The sequence below is a fragment of the Symsagittifera roscoffensis genome, unplaced genomic scaffold (assembly GCF_963678635.1).
Source record: "Symsagittifera roscoffensis unplaced genomic scaffold, txSymRosc1.1 SCAFFOLD_875, whole genome shotgun sequence".
In the NCBI taxonomy this organism is placed as follows: domain Eukaryota; kingdom Metazoa; phylum Xenacoelomorpha; order Acoela; family Convolutidae; genus Symsagittifera; species Symsagittifera roscoffensis.
In genome coordinates, this window is record NW_026971541.1 from 104 (window position 1) to 16844 (window position 16741).

The following is a 16741-nucleotide window of genomic DNA, read 5'->3' on the forward strand; positions in this document are numbered from 1 at the left end:
ATTATTTATCAAAATAACGTTGAAAATGGATTCATTTCTTAAATTAGAGTAGCAAAATTTTTTCGGATAGTGTTTTTCTCCTATTTGGTTGCGTGAAAAAATTTGAGTGACTTAATTTTCCCTCAAAATTCAGGTTTCACATAATTTGTCTTATAAATTGGAGTCATTTTCATGATTTGATATTGAGACCCATTTGATCATGATTTGATATTTTGAAAGCATTTTCTCAAAGTCGAGAATTTCTTGCTTCTGAGAATGTTGGATGGAAGCTCTTGCTTCTGAGAAGAAAAAAGAGCAAAGGATCATATTGAACTAAAATGATCAAATTAGTGTCATTTTGTTGATGATCAATTTTCCAAAAAACACCTAAAAACGCTTTTTTAAACTGTTTTTCAAACTTTCGCCTGCGGCGCAGAAAATTTGGCTAAAACATGGACTAAACCTGCTTAGAGAGAGCTCAAAAAATCAATTCGGCCGACCTAAAAAAAAGTCAACAAAATTTTCGAAAATTTTTTGAAAATCCGCCCCTCCCCTCGAGAAAATCCTAGATCCGCCCCTGTTGATGATCCAACAATAGTTTGTTCTTAAGTAGCGTTAATCCTGTCCTACACAAACAGCGACAAAATTATTTTTTTGTTTTATAAAAAAAATTTCTGGGATGAAAACGGTGGTGGAATATCTTTGTTAGTTAAACAACAATTAGCTATTTGTACTTTTGAATATATTATTTTTTTCATTTTCAGGACTTGTGCGTTCGTATTGACTTGGGCGAGCGGAGCAAAGACAAGTTCTTTTTACAAGCAGAAGACATCCCTGGGATATTAAACGACAAAAGCTTCCAGGTAATTTATACAGAATTAATTTTTTTGGTTTGATTGAAACTAGTCTAGACTGAAGGCTAATCAAACTGCAATGACAGAATAAAGACGTTGCAAAGTTTTGTTCTCACTCAAGCAAGCAAACTACTTTTTATTTTTTTTGCTATTATTACAGAGGGTTGTAATTTGGGCCATGGTAGTTTCACAGCATAAAACAGTTATCAAAATTTTTCTTGACTATATCCTTCAGCATTTCGTTTATGAATCGAAAAAATAAACAAAAAACTCGAAATCAGTTGGATCTTACTTTTTGAGCCGTTATTTGAACAGTCAGGTGCAACTTATTGGGAAAATAAATTTGTTGTTGATTCATCATCTTAATCATCACATACAGTTTCAAATTCAATAAAAATTTGTTTATAAACGTAACGGAATCGATTTTTTCCTTATGCAAAAAAACAGCATATTAAAGAGATACTAAAACCAGTAGTTAGAAGACATATTTGCCGATATTCGTTTAATTGCTGAATGAAAACTAAAAATTGCAATATTCTTACCGCGGCTGTAAAAGTCAGGAAAAAATCAAAGGATGTGTTAAGGAAACTAAGTGTGCAACCCCCCTCCCAATTAAACAAGATCGTTCACATGGTTAAAAGTAGTATTTTTCAGCCAATCAGATTTGAGTACAGTACATTCAAGCCTTACAGCTTGAACTTGCAATTTAATTTTTCGAGGGAGATTGTCAACTTGACCTATTCAGGGGGAGAGATTGTTCACATAGGCCTGTTAACGTGGTCTAGATATAATATAGACTTACATAGCCAATCAATATATATCCAGGACGAGCGTGAGCTATTGAGATTTTTCTGCAGAAATCTTGAGCGCACCACTGCCTAAAATTTGTCTCAAACAAAAATTGAATCATTTTCATAACTTAATAAAAGTGTGCTAGATGTGTTAAATTAAACTAACCCCTCCATCCAGGGGCGGATCTAGGATTTTCTCGAGGGGGGGGGGGGCGGATTTTTTAAAAAAAATCGAAAATTTTGTCGACCTTTTTTTTTAGGTCGACCAAATTGATTTTCCGAGCTCTGCCAAAGCACCAAAAAGACACTGTTTCGGCCAGATTTTCTGCGCCGGAGGCAAAATTTTGAAAAAACAGGCAAAAAGTAGACGTTTTTAGGCTTTTTTGGAAAATTTTGACCAAAAAATCCTGTTTTTTCGGCGCGCGCTCCCCCCTCAAAATTAGTATATATTGGCGCCATAGGCGCCTTTAGAAACGTTTTAGGGTACGTCACCAAAAATGGATACCTCCATCAGACTCGGTTTTTAGCGGGACCCCTCTGTCACAATTTGACCAAAAGTTTTATAAAGCGCTTTCGTTGTTGAATAAATGATGTCCGTTTCGCAGGACGAGCAGGAGTGGGACATCTTCAAGATGGTGCAGACGGGAGAGAACAATGCCCAGGCGGAGCCGGATGACGAGGAGCCGGATGGAGTGCTGGTGCTGAGGTGCAACGTCAAGAGGAAGTTCAACTACTTCCTCTACAACTGCTTCCTAGTCATGGTCAGTTAATACATGGCATCTCTGCAACTACCCCGTTTTTGGTTGGATCCACCAACTGATGTTTTGAGCTCTCCTAAAAATTAGGAAGGCATCGTTTGAACGAAAACTTCTGCGTTCCAGGCAACTTACTCAAAAAAATTGCCTTAATTTGACGTTTTTGAGTAGTTTTGATTTTTTAAATCATGGTAATTGATGGTAATTTATATTAACCCCGAATAATTGATTAATTTGATCAAATTATTTTTTGCAACAGCTATTCATATGCCTTTTTCACTCTAAATAGGTCTAAGAATCAAAACGTATAGGCCATTTTTTCTCGACATCCTGCAGTTTTTTTCCGGGGTTTCTCATTGCAGCTCAAATTACGACTGAAAAGGCCTTAATATTATATATTTCTTGAACCAACCTTTTTTGTTTATGGTTTCTGAATTAAATTCAGAGCAAAAGTGGCCGGAAAATGTGGGAGGTTTTTTGGCCCTTTTTGGATAATTTTTGCCTTGAAAATGGCGTTTTTGGATATGCTGTTCGAAATGAAGTGCTTCAATGTTGTTAAACAAATCATCGTCGCAGTCAATTTTGGTACAGATCAAATTTTCCCTATGAATCTATTTAGAATGGTCACCTTTCTATAAAAGTAATCTGTCAGTTCTTATGAAAAAATAATTTTTCAAAATTTTCCCATTCCGTATCTTATTTTATAATGCATTTGAATCCCTATTTAACCTACTCTGACTTCTAAAACTAGGAAATAGATGTCAAAATGACAAACAAACATCCTGATGTTCATCTTGTTAAAATGAAAAGTTAAGAGCTGGGGAAAAATTAGAGTAAAAATCTTCATAAAAATCTTCGTAAAAATTAAATCTTCATCCTGTTAAAATGAAAAGTTAAGAGCTGGGGAAAAATTAGAGTAAAAATAGATCTTTTGAGAAACTGAGTTGGTGTTCGACCTTTTGAAAAGGTTCTAAAAAAGTGCATGACGTTTTGTTTACGTTGTTTACATTTCCAAACTTTAATTTACGCTTGATGAATTAGCTCTTCTCCTGTTTGGTTTCTTTTGATAGGACGTCTATTAATAAACATTTCACTCAGACTTTTCGCGTTGTCTAATCAAAATTTTGCTCTCGAGGGTTTTCTTCAACTACTGACTGATTAAACCAAATCACCCTCTGAAGTAGTTCAAATGATGGGGTTGGGTTTCAATTCATAAATTATTGATGAGGCAGAGTAGGAAATGAAAGAGATTTTGTTGAGTTCTGTTGAACTCATTTCGTTTTTACATGTTTCAAAAATACAGGGCATTTTCACCGCATTTTGTCAGTTTTGTTTCGATTTCGAAAGGAAAAATTTTTAAAAGAATCATAATAATCATGTTAATAATCATCAAAATCATTATAGTTATAATCAGGGGCGGATTTAGAGGGGGCGAGGGGGGGGGGGGGGCGTCCGCCCCCCCCCCCCCTCAGAGATTCGACCCCCTGTCGACCCAAAGGGTCCCCCCTTTGATACTTTTTCAGAAATCCAATTTTGGCCGACCGACCCTAAAATTTTTCTAAAGGCGCCTTGGGCGCCAATATATACTAACTTTGAGGGGAAGCGCGCGCCAAAAAAAACGCGATTTTTTTTGTCAACATTTTTCAAAAAGTGCCCAAAAACGGCCTTTTTGACTGTTTTTTTTTTCAAAAATTTGCCTGCGGCGCAGAAAATTTACCCACAATAGGGGCAAAACAGTGCTTTGGGAGAGCTCGAAAAATCAATTTGGTCGACCTAAAAAAAGGTCGTCAAAATTTTGGAAAGTTTTTTGAAAATCCGCCCCCCCTCGAGAAAATCCCAGATCCGCCCCTGGTTATAATAATATAAATAATCATACTAAAAAAAATTGTTCAAAAGTGCTTAAAACTAAACGTCTAATTAATATAACTAAATTTTAATTGAACTTAACTAAATTGAAATTGAGTATATTAACTGTGTTGATGTGTTTTGTTGTTGCAGCTGTTCTTCGCTGTGATGTCGATGTGTAACTTTGCGAACAAGCCGGAGAACGTGCAGTTCCGACTGGCCGGTACCCTCACTCTCGTGCTGACCAGTGTCGCGTACAAACTCATGCTGTCCAACTCCCTCCCCACCATCTCCTACCTCACTCTAGTCGTGAGTCACTTTTAATTACCAACACCCATCATCTCTTTCTTAGTCGTGAGTCACTTTTAATTGCAATCATCTCGAATTTAATCGTGAGTCATTCATTTTCAATTATCAACACCTGGTCTTTTCTGCTATGCACGTTTCAGAACTGATTTTGTTCATTGAAAAAAAATAGATAAAAATGCTCAAATCTGATTGGTTAAAATTACTTCAAAGGAAAAAACTTTAAAAAAATTCAGAAGCTCAATTATTAATTTGATAATTTGGACCGTAAAACAAAAAAACCCAACCAACACCCATCGTCTTTTACTTAATCGTGAGTTTTTCATATTTGCAAACAGATTGACCGGTTGCTGCTGTGCAATTTGCACTGAAGGCTCCGATCATAGCGGAAACTTAAATTTTCAGGATACTTACACAATGGCTGAAATTAATATAAGTTGTTTGTTTTTTTTCTACATTTTGTTATATTCATGTTTCAAAAACTTCGAATTTCTTGATAAGGCTTTAAAAATAAGTTTCAACAATCAATCATTGGTTTTCTCAGCCTAAATAACAAATCTTCGCTCTGCTCTCTCGCTTAAAGTGCTCAATAATTTGGACTGAGAATTAAACCGTTTAAAAACCAATTTTTGCAAAAGGTTTTCATATATTATCTGAGACGACTTATTATAATCTTAGTCGACATGCGCAAAAAGAGAAAAAATATATATGTACAAATTTAATAACCAAAGCATCAAAAACTAAAACAAAATTAGCATGATGCTCTCCAAAACGTGCAGACAGTTCCTCTCATTTCTACCTTTTTAAAATCAAATATATATTGCTCTCATATTTCGCTCTAGTTCATAGTGATCATTTCTAAAAAATGAAAAATACATTCAAAAAAGTAAATCAGAAATTTTTTTTTAAAGCAGTTAGTTGCTGTGTAGCTAACACATAATTCCAACCACTGTTAATTGTTGGACAAAAAAACAAAGACAAATGGTTTAAAGAAATTCCAAAAAACTTATATAATTTTCAAACTTTCACTCCCACTTGAAAGCAGTAGAGTAGGTGAATTGAGCTTGTAAGACCCATGTAACTTTTTAAGAAATTAGATAAAATTCTATCAAGTTTCTATCAAAGAAACATTTGTTTCTTTTTGTAACAAAAATATCCTTGGCTGGTCGTTCGCGCTTCGTTTTTTTTTGCATACCCAGAACAATCACCACTTGTTGTTGTTCAAGCAGCACAAAAAAAAATAAAAAAAACTATATTTCAAAATTTACCCAAATTTTGACGCGTCAGAAGCATGTAAAAATTTAAATTAGTCTCCATATATAACCGCAAATCATTCAAAGAAATGAAAATGAGTCTGAAAATCAAGAAAAATCTTTCCAAAATAAAACAAAAAATTTTTGAAAGATATAAATACAGTTCAAATTTCAGATGAAAAGTTACAAAAACATAATTTTGTACACTGTACAAAATTGATTTTGTTTATTTGAAAAAATACCCGGGTTGAAGTCCCACCGTTAAATATTGCTTTTTTGAAGTATCCCAGTGATCGCTGCTTTCCATGGCTGCTGATTCTTGTATAATTCAGAGTTTTTGCATAGCTAAACGTGCGATATTTCAGAGCTATTTTAGTAACGATTCCGTAGAAAATCAGCAATAAAATTTTAGCAGTTTTCAAATGAGAGTGTGAGTTGATAAACCCTACAACTTTTGGATATTCAATGGTTCGTGGCGCCGAAGTAGCATAAATGTAGTATACGCTGTTGGTTGCTGGATCGAATCTTGGTAATTAACTATTTTCGCTCATTTTGATTAGTTTTTAGCTCTTTAGCTCTTCGTCGAAATTTAGGCAAATTAGAGATAATTTAACAATAAAATTTGCTATTTGTTATATAAGTCATCAATGGCATCCGCTGTTTTTTTTCGCTTTTTTATCGCTAATTTTCAATGTGAATTCAACCTGGGTACTCAATTTTATTGGTTGATTAATATCCTTAATTATATAGCCTAAAACACATTTCATAATGCCTCTTGAATTGTATTCCGTTACTATAGACAAGTGCAATGTCAAATTGATTCTTAAAAAAGTTTGTTTTCAAATGCGTTTTTGAAAAAATAACTACTAGAAATTGTAAGCAAAAACTCTTGCCAGCGTGCGTGGCCTTTAAAGTCATATTAAAGTCGTGTCTATGGAGAGGCTAGCAGACAACAACTATCAGCTGGTTAAATTTCTAAAACATGCGATAGTAAAATATGCAGTTGCTTGACAAAGTATGACGAAATCTGGCTCAAATACATTTCGAGCAAATATACAGCTTCAATGTGATACGGTTGTACTTTTAGCTTAAGTAAAAGTACGGGAAAACTGAATCCAAAAACTTTATCAATTATTGAGCATAAAATAGCAATAAATTTGACCTCCTAAACTTTGCTTGCATCTATCAGTGCTAAATGAAGATCCGGAGAAGCTCATCGTTTATGTACTGTCAAATTGAAGATTGATTTTTAAAAATATTTTTAATTATTTCCCCGATTGGCTGAGAAATTTGTCGCTGGTTCCAAATCCGCATATTAATAATAATAAACTGTTTCTGGTATAGGTCCACAATTATTCCTTTTTGCCAAAAAAGTAATTATCATTAAAAACCCCAGTGTGAAAAAACGTCATTATACAAATTATGCTTGTGTAAAGCTTCACGGGAAATTTCTCTGATATTTACAATAAGGGGAACAGTTCCATTTTTATTGTAAATTTTTCGCTAAGTTTGCGGACTAGAGGTCTGATTTTGGTTTTTTTTATCACCTGATATGCCATAAATTGGAAATTTTCTTTTAAAGACACGCCCTACAATTGTTTAAGCGACCGATAGAGTATAACTGATTGTCCACAACCAAAGAGACGCCTTTGGTATTTGATCAAATCCTGATGTTTTGGACTATAAATGTCATATTAAAATACATAATTCATCAACTGGTTTTTCTAAAGCAAGGTAGGATCACAGATTTCATCTCGAAGGTAATATTTTGAAAAAAAAATCTACAAAATTGCCGCCCTTTTTACCATTAACCAATTTTTCCACTTTTTTGCCGCCATTTTTTGAAGATAGGTTAATGCGTTTGCTAATCATTTAATTGTGGAATTTTTTGCCAATTAAAGAGAACGAACTTCCTCCCCTCTAGTTGATGAGATAGACGAAAGCTTCGAATTATAGTAAATCAGACATAAAGTACTGCAGTTATTTCTGAAAAACGAAGAGCAAATTTAAGAAAAAAAAACGAAAAATGTGTACTTTTTTTTTCATTTTTTGAAGACTTAGTTTTTTTAGGTTAAACCGCGACTGAATAATTTGTATTTTCCGCAATCATATTTGACGATAATCAGCGGTAACTAATTGCCTCAAAAAAACTGAAAACAACTGAAAACAAAGTTTGCATTTGTTTTTGAGTTTTTAGCTGCAGTTACGTAATTTGCCAAGGTCAAATTTATAATTTGTTCAAAATTTTATTATACAGGCATTAATGTCTATCGATTAGTACCGTACCAAATAAAAAAATTTTTTAGACGTTGACACCAAAAAAGGAGATATTTCTCAGACAGGTTTCAACAAGCAACTTAGAGTCACCTCACCCATTTACATTTTCAGATGATTGAAAACTTCTTTTTTGACCTTCCTGAAAAACAGCAACAATTTTTTACTCAGTTTTGTTATCAAACGAAAATTACGTTAACGCACATAAACGTTGAAAAAATTTAAAAACTTTTAAAAACTTTGAAAATTTTTGTTTTGCAAGGTTTTGGTATAAATAAGTTTTTGTAGCATAAATCTATATGCAATTCTTATGTTATTGAAACTCAAAAGAAAACATTGATATTTTACTTGCAATTTGAGAAGAGTTTTCCTAGAAAAAAGTTATATCTTATTTTGTTCACAGTTTTATGTTTGTTAATTTTCAATTTGTAATCAAGGTGAACTCCAACATTGTTGAAAAATTTCATTGCAAAAATGAAAGTTTTTGCTAGACCTACTTTTTCGAAGGCCAAAATTATCCCTTTTAAGTTTTTTTTTTGAAATTTCATTGAATTTTCACTGAATTTCATTTTTTTCTATCGTTTTTGGAGCTTTTATAGAGCCTGCAAGTTTTGTCAGACATAATCAGAGGGTTAACATAAGCAAACAAAAAATGATTTCTTTGTTTTTGGAATGCTGAGAAAATGAAATACGTGATATTTAAAAAGAAATGGTGTCAAAATTGAGCCACATGATTACCCATTTTTTACTATTTCAAATTCCGTTATTTATCCTGTTTTTACCTGATGTTTTCGATTTTTTAATTGATCTGAGTTTTTTCTGGAGCAAAACTTTTACCTTGATTTACCGTAACAAGGTTTTTTGAAACTTAATGTGTGTTCTTTAATATGCGCTAAGACGAGGAATGTGTGTTATTCAATTACCCTGCTCATATGTTCTGGAAAAAGGCATCAAAGCTTTTTCCAAAGTCTCGTAATATCGGCGTTTATTGAAAAAAATCTATTTTGAGATCAAAAATTTTCAATTATTTCACTAACAAGTAAGCAAGATGATGGGTCTGTAATTACCGGAATTACTTTATTAACCACCTTTAAATAGTGATATCACCTTAAATAGCTTTCGTTTCTCCCGATTTTTTTTGATTATAGACGTTGAAAACATTAGACAGAAACAATGAGGTATTTTATGCGCTCGTTTTAAATATTAAATTGCTAAATTTTTTCTGTGACCAACTGAGTGCTTGTTTTCAAACTAAAACAGTTTTTTTCACTTATATTGCATTCTATTCAATTCAAAAAAAGTTTTGCTGGATCGGGAAATTACAAACCGTGACATGCATAATAATTTTAAAAACCGTCCTGGCTTCATTTTTGAAAGTAGACACATTTTAACATCAAAAGTACACACTGAAGGTTTTCGTTCTTACCAAATGCTTTGAAAGCTGTGGCCATGATTTTCTTTTATTGCAACCAAACCTTTCCTTTTCAAAAACGCCTTGCAGTTAGATCTGGTTTTCAATCTCATCAATTTTTTCCAACAAAAACTTAAGGTTTCCAGAAATAAGTGATTGTGCCATAAAAAAAGGCGCTTCATTGCTTATTTTAAAAAATTCGTATGTCTGTCAGTTGTTTTTTTATCCAATTTTTTGGCTTGATTTTCAGCCATTGAAAGGAGCAAGTTTATCAAAAATTTTACCATTGTTGTTGACTGTTGCACATAGTACTAGATGCATCTACCTCTTTTATATCTTACAATTTAAGTCAGAACAACCGTTTCTTTACACTTTCCTGTTTATAAAGAGGGTTGACATTAGCAAACGAAAGGTGATTTTTTTTTCGGAATACCGAGAAGATCAATAATGTGAGACTTAAAATGAAGTGGTGTCAAAATTGAGCCATATGGTAACCACTTTTGCATTATTTCAATTTCTGTTAGTTTCATGTTTTCATTTAGTGCTCCCAGTTTTTAATTCTGAGATTTTTCAGGAGCAAAATTTCATGATTTATCATAGCAATCTTTTTTTGAAAATCAAAAGATTTTGCAGCAAACCGTACTAAATTTGGTAGCTTGCCCTCCTCGTCTGATCTGCAAATTGCGCTAACATAATTATACCTCATAAAATTTTATTGATTTTTTACTGAATTTGCACCGAATTTCAATTTTTTTCTTTCATTTTTGGAGCTTGCAAGTTTTGTCAGAAATAATCAGATGGTTAACATAAGCAAACAAAAAAATTCTTGTTTTTTGAATACTGAGAACATAAATAACGTGAGACCTAAAAACAAGTGGTGTCGAAATTGAGCCATGTGGTTACCTATTTTTCATTATTTCAAATTCCGTTATTTTTCCTGTTTTTACCTGATGCTTTTGAGTTTTCAATTGATCTGAGTTTTTTCTGGAACAAATTTTCGTGATTTACCGTAACAAGGTTTTTGAAATTCAATGTCTGCTCTGTAATTTGCGCTAACACGAGGAATGTGTGTTTTTCAATTAACCTGCTCATATGTTCTGGAAAAAGGTATCAAAACTTTTAACAAAGTCTCGTAATATCGGCGTTTATTGAAAAAAAAAATCAATTTTGAGACCAATTTCTTGCAATTATTTCTCTAACAAGTAAGCAAGCTGATGCGTCTGTAATTATCGGTATCAATCTTTTAACACTTTTATACAGTGATGATACCTTGAATAGACTTCAAATGTCCATGATTTTGTTTTATTATAGATGTTGAAAACATTAGCCAGAACCAGTGAGCTTTTTATGCGCTCTTTTGAGCTGCTGAATTTTTTCCTAACCAATGGAGTGCTTGGTTTCAAATTTAAACTTGGTTTCAATCACTTCTATCGCATCTTTTTTTCCAAAAAGAATTCACTGAATCGGGAAATTGCAAACCGAGACCTGCAATACCATTTTAAAAAAACCGACTTGGATTCAATTTCGAAAAAATAAGTGTTTATTTCATTAATATCAAAATTACACTTGGAAGTTTTTTCTTCTCACCAAATTTTTTTGAAAGCTGTTGCCACAATTTGATTTTTTATTGCAAACAAGTTTCTTTTCCTTTAAAAAAATCTGGTTTTCAATTTCATCAATATTTTTCAATGTTGAATTAGCGTGCATTTTTGGACTCTTCTCAAGGATGCACTTAAAAATAGCTTAAAATTTGTATTTTTTATTACAAAATAACTTCGATTATTTAGTGTTAGTTAAATATTTTCAAGTTTCTTTTCACTCTCATTGGTCTGATCAATTGTATGTCTCTCTCGAAATATGGTTTGTTTTTTGTTTCAGGACGTCTACGTGTTGTTCAGCGTGTTCATGTTGACGTTTCTGGTGGTGGCGTTCGCTGTGCTGCACACAGTGTACAGACACTTCACCTGTTGTCTGGAGGAGGAGGAGCTAGTCCATCTAGCCTTCAGACTCGACATCATCACCATGGCTGTTCTGGCAGGCATACATGTGATGTGGAACCTCTCTTTCGGACTATACGCCTTCCACAAGGTAAGCAATCATACAGAACACTACGCAAATAATTCAACATAATAATAATAAGGTGTTTATAGTGTTCTGGGAACGCTCCGAAGATCAATTTGGTTGACCTAAGAAAAAAGTCTATAAAGTTTTTGATTTTTTTTTTTTGAAAATCGCCCCCGTCCCTCGAGAAAATCCTAGACCCGTCCCTGTAAATACCAATTTTTGGGCCCAAATTAATTAATTTAAACTCTCTCTTTCCTTAAATTGAACCTTTATCAAACTTCAACACTTTTTTGCTACCTGGTGAAGCCTTCTTTTACTTCTCGAAAACCTTGCAAAAAAATTAAACAAATTGCTGCCCAATTTCAGCCAAAATTCAACCCACTTCAATTAACTGCAATCAATTGCCCCTCTAGCAGTCAATTATTTAATTGGAACTTTGCTCCCAATCAATTAATTGGATAAATTAATTGATTCCTCAATTAATTTTTACAACATTGGTCTCTCGTATTCCTTGAGTTTTTGCGTATTCAAAATTCCACAATCTCTTTTAACTGTCACCTATAGATTTATTATATCTATTTTGAGAATTCTGATAACATCCCATCTTGAAACCCCACCCAACCCTCGTCACCTTTTCCCACTTCCAGCACTCAATTGGGCCTCCTTTCTTCCTAACTTCAAACTCCCCCCCCCCTTTTGCTGCCTAGTTCAGAAAAATATACAGTGTAGCAAACAAATCAAGGAATGCTCCTCCTCTAAATTTTATGTCTCAGTTGAGTTGTCTATTATCTATCAGTGGGCCAATTATTGGCACATGGGACTAATCTCTTCCCTGAATAGACCAAGTTAACAATCCCCCCCCCCCTTAAAATTAATCGGCAATTCAAGCAGTAAGGCCTGCATGTACTTTACTCAAATCTGATTGGCTGAAAAGTAAAACTTTTAACCAAGTGAACGATTTCTTCCCTAACTTGATTTAGGGGGAGATTGTTTAGTTCATCCCAGTTTTAGGGTTATTTTCGAAACTATTCAACTAAGGGGTGGATGGCTATTATTTACTACGCACCAAACGGAGGGGGGATTAGTTGAAGATATCATTTTTGTAAGTTTCAAGTCCACTTTGCCCCTTATAAGCTTGGAATAAAAAAAAAGATCCCTCAAATTAGCTTGATCACTTATCCATTTAGTTTGGGCGTTTTTTTAGGTCGACCAAATTGATTTTTCGAGCGCTCCCAGAACACTATAAAGACCATGTTTTGACAAATTGTCTGAGCCGCAGTCAATTTTTGAAAAAAAAAACAGGTCAAAAATACCGTTTTTGAGTAATTTTGGAAAAAGTTTGACCAGAAAACTAAATTTTTTTTACCGCGTGCTCCCGTTCAAAGTTAGTATATATTGGCGTCGAGTGTTGTTCTGTGTCGAGAACGTCGGTTTTTTATCTGATAAAGACCTGCATGTATTTTTTATTCTGGCGCGTTTCTGAGTAAAATTTTTATTCAGAATATATTTTTAATCAGAATATATTTTTATTCTGAATAAGTTTTCAATCTGTTATGTTTCAGACTCGCCAAGTTACAGACAAATTAAAGGAAGACGAAGCCATCTACGCCGAAAAATTATCAGTAAGCTCATTTCTACTTTTTTACAACTGCCATATATGAAAATAGAGTGCGATTCTTTAATCCGACTTTTGACGCTTGGTTATGTTATACAAAAAGCTGCATATTTAACGTGAAATTCTCTGAATTATGAAATAAAATCATCGTAGTGTATGCTTTTGCAAAAATTTTATGCTTTGCCCTTGCTTAAAATTTCGAATCTTCTCAACAGTCTCTCACCCCCACCACCCCTACCCCTATTGCATCTACTGAAGAATCGGATCTACTTAACAATTGACCCCCATTTGGTATCTACTTAAGAATTGCCACTCCTATTATAAAAGCAGTAAATTAGCACTGAGCTTTCTATTCAGAATTAGAATTTTGCTGCATTCTGGTTGGTCAAAAATGCGTAATTTTATTATACTTAATAATCGCCCCCTTTCTTAAAGGGGGGGGGGGGCAATTGTTAAGTAGATCCGAAGAATCTCCACCCCTGTAAATAAAAACAGTAAATTCGCACTAGAGCATTGTATGTAAATTCGAATAATGCTGCATTCTGATTGGTCCAAAATTCGCAGCAAGTAATCTACTTAACAATCTCCCCCCTTTCTTGAAGGGGGGATTGTTACGATGATCTAAAATTTCTACTGTTGTGTTATTACAAAAACAGCGGAGGTTATTGTCCAGTTCTTATTTCAGATCTTTTTAAATACCCCCCCTCCTCGCCTGTCCCAATAGGAAGACTTAATGGGTTCGGGGAGACTCGTTGCTGGGTTGAAAATAAGCATATGATTAACCGTTGAAAGAGGTCTCTATAGGGGTGGCAATTTTTTTCTAGGGTTGGGGGAGGGAATTTAAAGAGATTCTTTTTTTCTGAAACTTTCAGTGACCAAGCTAACATCCTCCCCAAACAAGTTTAGGGAGGAGGATGTTAACTTGGTTCTAAGTGGGAATTTTCAGCCAATCAAAATTGAGGATATTAACTTGATCCACTTTCAGATTTTACTTACCGCTCTTTTCAAAGCCCAAAGTTTGACCTCTTTTCAAAGCCCAAAAATGTGCAAACACTTTGGACTAATGCAAAACGTGTCCGCGGTTAGAGGTCGCGGGTTGCTTTACTTTGAGGTGAGTGTGAAAAGGACTTTTCATTTCATATTTTAATTTCACACTCCATTTAGCAGAACGATAAGCGTGGTCTACTTCACCCATATGTGAACACAAATTGGCCGGGCAGCAAAAATTTGGTCGTTCAAAAACTTGGAGGAAAGACATTTTCTCCGAACGTCCTTACAACCGAATAAAAAATTAATTCTGAAAATTTAATAAGTTTTGAATCTTATCAAGAAACAGAAAACGAAAAAATTACAAGAATAAAAATCTATCTCAATGTTGATTAAATTTTTCAATAAAAAGATTGAAAAATATTATAAAAATATTTAGAAAAAATGAAAAACACTTAGAAAAGGGACGTGTCTAGGATTTTCTCGAGGAGGGGGGGGGGGATTGGATTGAAAGAAAATTGTGTCGAACTTTAAGCCTTAGAACTAAAATGATGGCACAAGTACTGATTCACCTATTTTAGCGCTATTATTTTTGCTCTTTTTGCTCTATTAGCCATACAATGAATCGGTTTCGGTTTGATTCCAGCAGAGAGCAACCTTCAAACAGTCGGCCAATTTTGACTACCAGGACCGTATTATTATACTATGGTCAGCGCAACTACCATTATGATATATATGATATAACGGTTATAATGTTGGTTACTATGAGTTGTTGACGTACAACACAGCAGACATGGCATTGTCGTGTTTGGTTTATGTGGAATTTGTTAAGAATCAATCAAGTATGAAAACGTTAAAAAAGGTCTGCTCTGAAGTTAAAAGGCTGGTTAAAAATCACTTATTTGGCGCGCCTTATTCGCAGACAAACACAGAAATCATGGTTGGGATATAAATTTTCCAACACCTCTAATTTTGAAGTGGTAACTCTTTACCTGGACTAACTTTTATTTGGAGTTATTCTTTCATGCGAGAATCCTGTCTCTATTCTTCAGCAAGCATCAATTTGGTTGAAAAATAGCAAACAGAGCTATAAACTAGAATGCCAAATTACACGTCTCAAATCATGCCAAAGGGTGATTTATAATAAACCAAACCAGGGGCGGATCTAGGATTTTCTCGAGGGGGAGGCGGATTTTCATAAAGTTTTCGAAAATTTTGACCTTTTTTTTAGGTCGACAAAATTGATTTTCCGAGCTCTCCTAAAGCATTAAAAAGACGCTATTTTGGACAAATTTTCTTCGCCGCAGGCTAATTTTGGGTGTTTTTGGGCCCTTTTGGAAAATTTTGACAAAAAAATTGCGGTTTAGGCGCCTCTAGAAAATTTTAGGGTCGGTCGGCTAAAAATGGATTTCTTAAAAAGTACCAAAGGGGGGACCCAGGGGCGGATCTAGGATTTTCTCGAGGGGGGGGGGCGATTTTTAAAAAGAAATCGAAAATTTTGACCAACTTTTTTTTTTTTTTAGGTCGACCAAATTGAGTTTTTGAGCTCTCCCAAAGCACTGTTTTGCCCCTATTTGTGGCAAAATTTTCTGCGCCGCAGGCAAATTTTTGAAAAAAAAACAGTCAAAAAAGGCGTTTTAAGGCACTTTTTGGAAAAGTTTGACCAAAAAATTGCGTTTTTTCAGCGCGCGCTCCCCCCTAAAAAATTAGTAAATATTGGCGCCTAAGGCGCCTTTAGAAAAATTTTAGGGTCGGTCGGCCAAAAGTGGATTTCTTAAAAAGTACCAAAGGGGGGAGGGACCCTTTGGGTCGGCAGGTTGTCGAATCCCTAAGGGAAGGGGGCGGGGCGTCCGCCCCCCCCGCCCACCTAAATCCGCCCCTGGGGGGACCCTTTGGGTCGGCAGGGGGTCGAATCCCTGAAAGGAGTCGTCCAACCCCCCCCCCCCCCCCTCAAATCCGCCCCTGAACCAAACCCACCCTACCTGCGATTTTTCACAAATAATTTTTTTGTTCAGATCACCAGATTGTTAGAAACTTGGCATGCAGACTAGTTAGACCATGACAAACATAATTGGTCCTCATACTTAGCCATGTAAAACCCCTCGATACGTCATAAAGTTGATGCTTATGTAACGTGGGGGGGGGGGTTCCAGATAAAAAGAGCCGTTAATGTTTTGGGCAAGGTACTATTTTCAAATATCATTTGCTCATGTCAAAAAAATGTGTAACCAAACTGCAAACTTTAGTTGTTTCTGTTTATTTTTTAATATTTAGCAAAGAAGACTGTGGTAACAATCTTTTTTACTTCCTCTGCAAGTGTCTCAAAATCATTTCAAGCTGGAGTGAAGCAAGCTCCTCGGTCGTGAAAGCTCCATACATATTATAACTTTTATTAGTTGATAATGAATATTGGAGAAAAAAAAACAACACAAAGTTCAGTGATTCTAATTTACGTTTATCAAAACTTTGGTTTACGAGACAAAATAAAAGGCAGTTGCACTTTTCACGGCTTTGCCGTAGAAAAATTGTCCCATTTTTAAAAATAAACGGCTATTATTGTATAAAGTATATTATTGTATCGCTTCAAAAGGCGTTTGCAGTTTCAAG

General features: G+C 34.6%; 1 protein-coding gene across 1 annotated transcript; it reads left to right on the top strand.

Moving 5' to 3' along the window:
- Nucleotides 1-737: 737 nt before the first annotated feature.
- Nucleotides 738-13154, top strand: LOC134856497 (gamma-aminobutyric acid receptor subunit beta-like; the record flags this gene model as incomplete). The annotated part of the gene is made up of 5 exons (XM_063872766.1): nt 738-842; nt 2230-2385; nt 4378-4533; nt 11347-11556; nt 13095-13154. Coding segments are annotated over exons 2-5 (555 nt in total), but the record flags the coding sequence as incomplete, so codon positions are not given.
- Nucleotides 13155-16741: the final 3587 nt, after the last annotated feature.